The sequence below is a fragment of the Anticarsia gemmatalis genome, chromosome 4, assembly GCF_050436995.1.
Source record: "Anticarsia gemmatalis isolate Benzon Research Colony breed Stoneville strain chromosome 4, ilAntGemm2 primary, whole genome shotgun sequence".
Taxonomy (NCBI): Eukaryota; Metazoa; Arthropoda; class Insecta; order Lepidoptera; family Erebidae; genus Anticarsia; species Anticarsia gemmatalis.
Window position 1 is genome coordinate 8,441,628 of NC_134748.1, and position 11,254 is coordinate 8,452,881.

Below are 11,254 nucleotides of genomic sequence, written 5' to 3' on the forward strand. Positions count from 1 at the left end.
AGTCGACCTATCTGTGTTTATATGTTGGTACATCGCGGCACAGACGCCTACGTAACACGTCCAGTAAGCAGTTTGTTGTGGGGCACGAGCGCCGATATCACGTACCTACTCGTTCGCCGCGGTCGGTGGCACGCCGCCCGCCACCCGCCGGTGCCACCTCATTGCGGGAATAATCGGTCAAGTCGATTTCGTATCCATCGCTTAGTTTTAATTTACAAGTGAACATTTAAACAGATCATACTTATCTTAATATTTCTTTACTAAAACTGAAGTCAGCATAATATAGATATTCATTTTGTGCAAAAATCCAATTAGTCAACAACAACACGATCGCCATTCTACTTCTATTTTATTTTTATTTACTTTTATTCTACGATCGTCATTCGCACATTCTCCATTGGAGAATGTTACCTAATTTTGATTTTTAGCACTCCATATTCTCGTTTAAAAATAAAAAATACTGGTGAAAGAATTACTTCGATACGTCAATTAGTTTTCGATTTATAAGTAAAACAAGTTGTAACCGCACGACGCTAGCTCTCGGTGACGGTGTGACGTCACTCTACACTTGCTCAGTCTGGCTCACACAGTCCGCTTGAGGTCGCGCGCTCGGTGCGTTGAAATTATTCCTAAATACTTTTAAAAATGTTCAATTCAAATACTAGGAAAACATATGTTGTGCCTAAATGTAATTTAATATTATGTACGTAAGTACATAAGTAATAATAAATAACTTCATCTTATAATGAAACAATTTCTAACCGGATTGATCGCCAGTTTATTGATTTTACTGTGGCAGGAAAAATGTAAAATCGATAAGTATACTATTATTTCGGTTAAAAACTGTTTCATTATAATATGCAGTGATCGTAAATATTTTTCTAACATTATTACTTATTATACCTATGTATAATATACTAGAAGCCGCCCACGACTTCGTCCGCATTGAAACCCTTCCCGCGTAAATCCCGATCCTTCGAGAACTCGAGGATAAAAAGTAGTCTATGTGTTATTCTGGGTCTTCAGGTATATATAAAATTTCATCGTAATCGGTTCTGTCAAATTTGCGTGAAAGAGTAACAAACATCCATACATACTTACATACCTACATACCTACATACTTACACACATACATACATACATACATACATATACAAACATACGTACATACATACCTACATACCTACATACTTACATACATACATACATATACAAACATACGTACATACATACATACATACGTACGTACATACACACATACATACGTAAATACATACATACAATGACATATATGTATGTCATTGTATGTATTACTTATGTACTTATGTATGTACATATATACATTCTCACAAACTTTCAAATTTATAATATTAAGTAGGATTTCGGAAGCAACAAAACCTCTATTTGTTTCACAAATAATTCGGAACCATTATTCCATTTATTTTAGGTACATTATCCGATTGCCCTTTTTAAAATCCTTTATCCATTTTATTAATCGAATAGTATTTACTATTATTATAAGTTATTTTATACATAAGCGGACGAAAACACAACAAAATACTACGCAAACTATTACACCTACAACAACGATTGGCGACTTAATACTAAGCGGGACGCGGCCCGCGCGGCGCGGTAAAGTAGTATGACGTCACAGCCGCTCACGCGGCTGTTAGCGGGACTCGATATTTTTCGAAACTTTGAATGCTTATAAAATCAAAACTATTTGGTATTTTTGACTAAAACAAAAACTAGTTTATATGTATACATACAGGCTATACTGTGTCAAAATTTCAAGCGATTTGGCATACCTAGTAACATTCTCCATTGCGGGCTGTTGACCTGTAGCTAGCTCCGTGCGAATGCGAGTGAACGCACAACGGTCTTTCGAGCCAGGTAGTTAAAGAAATAAATGATTTATAAAATATTATTCACTTTGTGGTTTCTTATACACAAAACTGCAGGCAAATATTTTTTCACTGGATACAACAATGCTTTTGGCCTTGTATCCTTGTAAAATGGCGCCTCGCCCGTCGTTATTATTATTACATTCGAAGCAAACTTCGTGACGATCTCACTCTCCACCCCCCCTCGCCGCTCCCCGCGGATGCGTATCCGATTGTCGCGACTGGCATTTCGTTTACAACTTGTCAAACTAGTTAGGTTATTTGGATGAAGTGAAAATTAAATAAAATAATTGTTATGGACTCCTTGCCTTACACGTAGTTTGTGAGTATTAGTGCCGTTACGTTGGATTTAGTGAGAGCAAGAGTAAACTCGAATGAAACTGGGCGAGTCATATGTAAAGACGCCATCTTTCTTTACAGATGTCAGCTGGGTCACAAATTCAGATGGCACCACAAACCACTGTCAACACGGGGCAACCTCTACACAATCAGGACTCCAATATGAGCACAGGTAATTTGTGATTTAGTGATAAAAGTGGAATAAATGTTTGTGATTTGTGATCAGTGCTCTCAGTGTTTACTACACACCGGCTTGCCGTCAAAGGCTAACCTTTACTTACAAACTCTTGAGGAACGAACTTGTGTGAAAGACTGTCATCAAACGAAGGATTGTGACGTCATATAAAGTGTATGATGCCGGATAGGAACCGTGAAAGTGCCGTTTTTCTCCCCGAGAACCGAGACTATTGCGTGCCACAATGCATGACTATAAAAGCGGAGCTAACATAAACCACGTCGGCCTACTGAGCTCCTTGTCAAAAAGTGAGTTAACTGCTCATGATTTATTGACGTATTATAGAAATTAATTCGTAGCATCTATGTTTCTACTTGCTGACTTGTGTTAATTCAGTGAAAACACTATGTGACATGAACAAGTTTGAGAAAAACCCATTACAATATAATGCACAAAACTTACCACAATATGAAGACTGCTAACACAGTTTAATGAAAAACGTTGATGATTTTAAGAAGATAAATATGTACAACTACACATATGAAGTTACTGGTTAGTAATATAATATAAGTGTTTTGTTAACGTGTACTGAATTTTATCACTGCAATTTTTTTTCCAACTTGGTTCAGTGCTAATAATATGTTAGTGTTTGGTGCATGTGCATCTCAAGACCATGTCTTTTAAATGTTACACATTGTTGACAGTAGTGTTTATCCAGCCAGGACTAAAACAATAAAGAAATGATGCAGGTATTAAGCTCAAAATAAGTATGCAGGAAACATACTACACTAAAAGGATTCACTGAAAAACAATAGAATAATACTGTTGTGAAAGCTTAGCGGAGATGATCACCTGAGATGGGCTAGCTGCTTAAACCCATTTGTATGTGCCTATTTGGATGAATTATTATCTTGTATTTCCAGGGTCATCTCATAGTGATAAAGAAGTTGATGCTTTAACTCCGGAGAAGTCTGCGGCTATGCGAGGCTCAACTGCAGCACCTGGTACAGCATTAGTGCCACCTAGTGGTGCCACACCTACTATAGCCATGCCAGAACGGAAAAGAAAACGAAAAGGTAAACAAGATTAGATTATCCACATCTCTGTGTGATTTACTGCTATTGGTGTACAAATTGGAAATATATTTTGATTTGTAAACTATATTTTAGAATTAAGATCACTTATCAGATTATGATTATAGATATTATGATTGTAATACCGGGTCTATCCCACTAGTCCCGTTGAGTTGTCCCGTGACGGGACAACTGGCACTATTTTGTCCCAGTTGTCCCGTGGCGGGACAAGTGACACTGTTTTGGTGCCAGTTGTCCCGTTGCAGTAAAATAACGGGACTAATGGGACAGACGGAAGGGTCAAAACAACTGGTTCGCAGATGATGAATTGTACGCTACTCTATGTAAACTTTAAATTCACAAGAAGTTTTTTTTTACCATTTGGGCTTTTCACTTTATAATTAAATTGAAAAGAGTGTCTATATCAACAACCCAGCTATAGTTGTCGTCGTTTCAACACAGGGATCCAACTATACAATGACCTTCCATACCATAAATGTAAAATGCTTATCCGAAATTCCCTACTTGAAAAAACATAAGGAAACTAAAAATATATTGTTAACAGGCCCCTGGAGCAGTTCAAACACTCAAGTCAATTCAACATGTACCTAATGTAATTTCAACTTATCTACTAGAAATTAAGAAAAAATGTACTACAACACAACGTATAACGTCTGCTATCTTACCAAAGTACCAAGTACCTGTTGTCACACAACAACTCAATGGAACCAATTGTTTTGACCCTTCCGTCTGTCCCATTAGTCCCGTGATTTTTCTGCAACGGGACAACTGGCACCAAAACAGTGTCACTTGTCCCGCCACGGGACAACTGGGACAAAATAGTGCCAGTTGTCCCGTCACGGGACAACTCAACGGGACTAGTGGGATAGACCCGTAATACCTATGTTAATTGATCAGATTGTTGAGAAAGTTAAGAGAACTCATCTGAAAACTTTGACATAAGTTATTTTTCTATTTCCATGAACATAAAATTAATCAAAATATGTGACTGAATGTGATGAAAGTTGGAACAGCAACGTAAATGTATTTTATTTGCTATTTTCAGGAGACGAAGGTGTTGGCGGGGGTGGAGGTGGTGGCGGCAAGCAGAGGCATAACTCATCAGACAAAAATATTAGGGAATATTTTTCCAAGCACCCTTCGTCGAGTCCTGTGAGGCTTGCCGGCGCCAAGTCACCTTCGCCACAAGGCGCTAATTATCCTATGGTAACTGCATTTTTAACATATTGTTATCTCTCTAAAGAGTGTATATGTAGTTAGTGAAAGTGAAAATATTATTATGCTGTGTCGATTTGGTGATTAATGTCACAAATTTGTTATGTTGACTCTATCTCGCCCTCCTCTTTCATAACATTACTTAATAAAACAACATTGTTGATAGTTTATTAATGGAGTGAATGGAAATAATGTGTTATTGCAAAATGAGTCATGCAAAGCAACCCTTCTTAAGATGTCCTGTGCTTTCACTTAAAATGAATAGACAGTTAGTGCAGACACCGGGCCTAACAATATTTATTATATTGTTAGAATTTATATTATTTTTGTTATGAAAGTATTATGATATTCTCTACATTCTATTAAACATATTTGGATTGCTGGTTAGAATATGGATATTCAAAAGAGTTAGTTTTCCTTGTTCTCAAGAATAATGTGTAAGGAGTTAGTAATTACAGTAAATATTTATAATGAGCCTTTTTGTATTCCCAATGGCAAACATGTTGTTTATAGAATATAAGTAATAAGGTGCAGATACTTACTAAAGACAAATTCTTTTCATAGTATGTCAGTGATCAGATCAATGCAATTGGCGGCGAGGTGGAAAATAATGAATGTTTTTGTGCACAGTACCCACCGTCTCCCTCATCGTTATTACCTTCGGGTGCCGACTTTTTACGTTCGGCACCACAGCAACGACCTCACACTGCTGTTAAACAGGTAAACATTATAATTTTCCATCTTAAAGTCATTATAACATTTTCTTTTTATTATGTGAATGCTAACTGTCTTTGTCTATAGGTTCAAACAGAACTGACATGTCAGAGGTTACAGGAGTTAGAAACTCAAGCATCTACTGACTTAGAACTAAGAAATAATAAAATAGACGAATTAACAAGATCTAATGAAGAATTGAAACATCAAGTTCAGGCACAGAGCAAGGTATAGTATACAGTCCGCATTGAGCATTTATAATGATGTAATCAATGAATGTATCAGAATAACAATGAGTATGTCGTTACAGGTAATAGAGCAACATAAATCACACATCAATAAATGTATAGAAGTTGTAAAAAAACTGTTAAATGAAAAAAGTACTATTGAGAAAAAGGAAGCACGACAACGATGCATGCAAAACAGGCTGAGGCTCGGCCAGTTTGTGACGCAACGGGTCGGCGCTACCTTTCAAGAGAATTGGACTGATGGATATGCATTTCAAGAATTAACGAGGTATGTACCACAATTAAGTGACGTGTTTGTGTATAATTCCATTCCTTTTGTCTCATTTCTGCAAAATGCATGTATTATATAGCTCTGTGTTAACCATTTCCAAATAAGGACTACTGAATAAGACCCAGGTCTCGTTATGCTGATAAAATAAGTCGTCATACGTCACTATAGGCATCGAATAAGGTCTTCTAACAGAACCGTTCTCGTGTTTAGGCGGCAAGAAGAAATAACGGCGGAGAAGGAGGAGATAGATCGGCAGAAGAAGCTGTTGTTCAAGAAGCGGCCAGTGAACAACGAGGGCGGCGGCGGGCGCGGCAAGCGGACGTCGAGCGCGGCGCCCAGCACGCCGCAGCCCTCGCCGCTGCACAACGGCACGGACGCGCCCACCTTCCTCAAGCCCGACCCGCTGCCCAGCATGACCTACCAGGAGTATTATGAAGCCGACGAAATTCTCAAGGTGAGCCAGTGACCATTCGCTACTTCGATGTCTTTGCTGAGCTGGAGAACCTACGACGGCTCACGATTTCCGTTACGTATCTATACTAATATTATAAAGCTAAAGAGTTTGTTTGTTTGTTTGTTTGTTTGTTTGAACGCGCTAATCTCAGGAACTACTGGTCTGATTTGAAAAATTCTTTCAGTGTAAGATAGCCCATTTATCGAGGAAGGCTATAGGCCATATAACATCACGCTAAGGTCATTAGGAGCTGAGTAGCAACGAAAAATGTTACAAAAACGGGGAAATATTTCTTATATGTGACGCAAGCGAAGTTGCGCGGGTCAGCTAGTCTGTTATAAAGATAGGTGACAAACAGAGTAACTAGATATTTCTCAATCACATTGGTAACTAATATCTGCACCTAGATTTTTATCGCGTTGTAAAATGCGTCGCTCTCACTATAAACGGATAGTATTGTTCTAACGATTTCCTGTTTACTTACACCAATTGAAGATTGTGATACAGCTTGCACGTAAGTAAAAAAAAGGTTTCGTTGCAGTTGAGACAGAGTGCACTTAAGAAGGAAGATGCAGATTTGCAGCTAGAAATGGAAAAATTAGAAAGGGAAAGAAATCTTCACATTAGGGAACTGAAGCGGATACATAATGAGGACCAGAGCCGCTTCTCCCAACATCCTGTGCTCTCTGACCGGTGAGTAAACTACTTAGGTGTTTTAAGCTTTTCTCGAAACATCGTATGTTAGTTATCCTTTCATATTTTTACGACAGTCTAAGACCTCCAATTTTCTTGATTGATTGCGCGGTTTATAAAATGTTGTCAAAATCGATATTTGTTTTTATTACACTTTTAGAGTCGTTAAGTAAACTTGTAGTGAAAGTTATACACATCTGTTAATGGACATCTCCTACAATCGTGCTAATATAGCAAAACAAACATTCGCACCAATTTCAAAGACGTAATGCTTTGGGAAGAGATAATGTGATAAAGTGCAGCCTTGATCTAAATTAATACTTTACGTTCAAACATGTGTACAATATATTTATTCTACTAAGAAAAGTATAAATAGTACGCGACTGCAGAATATTATCACGTGCTGTAATTTGTACAGAGGGAAATGGATCATTATACTGAGCAATTAGCTTGTAACTGGTTGTTGATTAAGCTGATTGATAATAATTGAACTCTATATGTCACCGCTTCTAATAGTGACCGAAATATCTAATGTAGCTAATCTAGTTCGAGTAGGTTTCTCAGTGATTTTCTAAAAGAACTGTATCACATTATTTTTACGGGATTTATCGCGATTATGCGTCTTATTTAGATTTCTTGACGTATCAACATAGGTTATGCAGACTGTCGTCGTAAGCTAATTGATTCGTTAGTTGAAACAAAGCAAAATAGTATAATCTGCGACATAACATTACATGTTTTTTTCTAATAATATCTTATTTCTAATATCTTATTAGTTTATTTCGCTGAATGATTTTGGATATAAATTCATAGGTAGTTTTAATTGTATCTCCATTCCGAACAGATAAATCCTACAATTCAACAAAAGAGTTGTCTCTTCTGATTTTGTTTAACATGTTTATTTCTACATCAGGTATCTTTTGCTGATGTTGCTTGGTAAAGGCGGCTTCAGCGAAGTCCATAAGGCGTTTGACCTCCGAGAGCAACGGTATACCGCCTGTAAGGTCCACCAACTGAACAAAGACTGGAAGGAAGACAAGAAGGCCAACTATATCAAGTGAGTCCGTGTATGATGGCATCTTGTCATTGCTACTTTTATATTATTCTTATTTTTTGTTCATAAATTGAACTTTAAGAATTCATGATAGATCAACAAGTCTTCGTCAACAAGTCGTTTTCTAGGATATTCTTCAAGCCAAGTAGTTACTACAAATTTCATTGGTTTTGCAATTTTACTACTGGAAAGACCAGCAATTTTTTTTGCATAAGAAGGTTGATACAGAACATTGATACCAGGCTATACTCACTACATCTGGTCACCATGAAGCACCATTAATGCACATGCTGGCTGTAATAAGTGGAATAGTGAGGGAAAATCGATAAGTACTTTTAGGTCACACAACTCAATCTGAATTTCCCACTATCAATAATATGAAGGTCTAGGTATCGTATGTCATTGATCGAAAGACGTATGTCGCAGTTTGAGGATAATGATAACATTTATTAATATTCTATCGTTTTGTTACAGACATGCACTACGGGAATACAACATTCACAAAGCTCTAGACCACCCACGTATTGTTAAATTATATGACGTATTTGAAATTGACGGAAATTCATTTTGTACAGTTCTTGAGTACTGTAATGGACATGATCTCGATTTTTATCTCAAACAGGTAATTATACTATCTTTATAAGACAAACATATGTATGTGAAATGCCGTTTATCAATACTTTCACTTACTAAATAGACAATTACTGTAGTTTAAATTTAGATTTGTGTTAAAAATGTGTCATACTAATTGTATTTATTACTATTCCAGCATAAGACAATTCCAGAGCGTGAAGCTCGTTCAATCGTGATGCAAGTTGTGTCAGCGTTGAAGTATCTGAATGAGATAAAGCCTCCCGTTATCCACTATGACCTGAAACCTGGCAACATTCTGCTCACGGAGGGTAACGTGTGCGGCGAGATCAAAATCACAGACTTCGGCCTGTCTAAAGTCATGGACGAGGAGAACTACAACCCCGACCATGGCATGGACTTGACCAGTCAGGGAGCAGGCACTTATTGGTGAGTTGCATCTTCAACTTCAACATATTTCTTTGGTTGACTTTTTCGGGGGAAGGTGCCATTGATTAATGAATAACTTGGCTGTTTTGACAGACTTACTATAATTTACAGTTAGGAGAACTACTTCATTATCAAAAATAATTTGTTGAGAATTAAGTTGTTGTCGTCGAGACCTACAAATAGCTTTATAGTCTTTCTCTTCGAGAATTTTTAGGACATCACTAAATGCGTAAATCGTCAAACTGTCAAAAGACTAATAATATAATGGACAGAGTATAGTCATTTGATTATTGAACATAGCTTCTTAACCTATTGGATTATGAAAGGTTTTCTGACATTTAATTGGATCTTGTGTGTACATTTCAGGTACCTGCCCCCAGAATGTTTTGTTGTTGGTAAAAACCCACCAAAGATAAGTAGCAAGGTGGACGTGTGGAGTGTGGGCGTGATCTTCTATCAGTGTCTGTATGGCAAGAAGCCTTTTGGCCACAACCAGAGTCAGGCAACTATACTGGAGGAGAACACGATACTAAAAGCGACCGAGGTGCAATTTGCTAATAAGCCCACGGTCAGCAATGAGGCTAAGGTTGGTTTCATTTTTAATATTTTGTCCATGATTTAATTTGTGAAACCTTACTCTGTGGCGCGTTGTTAGTGTATCGACAGCCGCGTGTATAGTAGATTATTAGGCAGGGGATGCCTGGGGTTCGAATCTTAGTCCAAAATGTTAGGGACTTAAAGGTTTTTGTGTAAAGAAATTCTCAGTGATTGTCCGGAGTTAGGATGTTGAGGCCGCAGATTTATGTTGGATAGCATATAAGCCGTCGGTCCTGCGCGTCACCTCTCGCTGGTCGCTCCAGGCCGCAAATAGGATTGAGATTGTTTTGCACTCTTTGGATCATATTATATTATACAATCTGCTGTGCAGTAGACCTCTTGCGATGAAATTGGCCGCTGTAGTCGAATATTTGCTCGGACACCATTACTATTGTTGTATGCAAAGCCAAATGAATTGTCATTCATTGCACTGTAAAACTGTTTGATGCCGCTAATTTCTACTGAGGAAGCAGGTTACGTAATGAATTCAATAAAGTACGTAGAAAGATCAGTAACGTTGTGTGTCGCCGACAGAGCTTCATCCGGGCGTGCCTGGCGTACCGCAAGGAGGAGCGCATCGACGTGTTCGGGCTGGCGCGGCACGAGTACCTGCAGCCGCCCATGCCCAAGTCGCGCGGCGCGGGCGCGGGCGCGGGCGCGGCGGCGGGCGCGGGCGCGGCGGCGGGCGGCGCGGCGGCGGCCTTCAGCTCCAACATGTTCGGCGCGGGCTCGTCCTCCTAGCCGCGCCGCCGCCGCCCTCGCCAGCCGGCGGCGCAGTGACGGGCGACTGTGGCGACTGTGCGTGTACATAGTGGACGGTGCGGCGGACCGTGCGGACTGATGCCGAGTGGCGCCGGCCGGCGGAGCGAGGGCCGGCGCGGGCGCCCGAGCCCGGTGGCGACCCACTCGACTCCTAGTACTTTTTAGTTTTGAAACTTTGTCAGTTAATATCCAGAGTTGTAAAATGACTAAATATCATTTACAGATAAATTGTTTAAGATTATGCTTACTGTTGACTGTATTTATTGAGCAGGTGATAAATTGTGATTCTCCATTTGTGAATGGTTTTATCCTTTTATCACTAAAGAGGAATCCTTGGGACTATCCCTTGCATATTATATAAGTTATCCCTATTAAAAAAGTTAAAAATATTACACAAGTTTTTTATTAATCCTTTATATAATTGACGTGAAAAGGCAACGTGTGTCGCCCCACGTCACATGTAAGTAGATTTTTTATAAAGACTCATCATAAAGCTTACTCTGCTATCAAGTATCAACCCTCCATCCACTTCATCTAATCGCGAGTAGTCTAGTCTTTTATTGACGATGTCGAATAATGATCATTGTAAACTTAGGCTATGTTTCCACCAGATTTTTAAGCTGTCAGTTCGGCCTAATCTAAAAGTAGACAATCAAAAATGGTACAAGTTGTTTAGACCACTTATTAGCAAAGAAAGAGTAATGCTCAAAGATG

At 38.7% G+C, this 11,254-nt stretch overlaps 1 protein-coding gene across 12 annotated transcripts in view; it reads left to right on the top strand.

The window, feature by feature from the left end:
* LOC142972460 (serine/threonine-protein kinase tousled-like 2) overlaps window positions 1-10,937 on the top strand; it is a 36,074-nt gene extending 25,137 nt beyond the window's left edge. For 6 of the 12 annotated variants that reach the window (XM_076113607.1, XM_076113609.1, XM_076113611.1 and 3 more), the window contains 13 exons: window positions 2,325-2,415; window positions 3,342-3,494; window positions 4,558-4,718; window positions 5,358-5,447; window positions 5,529-5,669; window positions 5,752-5,957; window positions 6,171-6,414; window positions 6,944-7,107; window positions 8,021-8,164; window positions 8,636-8,783; window positions 8,931-9,181; window positions 9,548-9,767; window positions 10,313-10,937. In XM_076113607.1, the coding sequence (XP_075969722.1) occupies window positions 2,325-2,415; window positions 3,342-3,494; window positions 4,558-4,718; window positions 5,358-5,447; window positions 5,529-5,669; window positions 5,752-5,957; window positions 6,171-6,414; window positions 6,944-7,107; window positions 8,021-8,164; window positions 8,636-8,783; window positions 8,931-9,181; window positions 9,548-9,767; window positions 10,313-10,519 (2,220 nt within the window). In that variant the 3' untranslated portion in view covers window positions 10,520-10,937. The other 6 variants (XM_076113606.1, XM_076113617.1, XM_076113612.1 and 3 more) reach the window with 5 other exon arrangements.
* The last annotated feature ends 317 nt before the right edge of the window (window positions 10,938-11,254 follow it).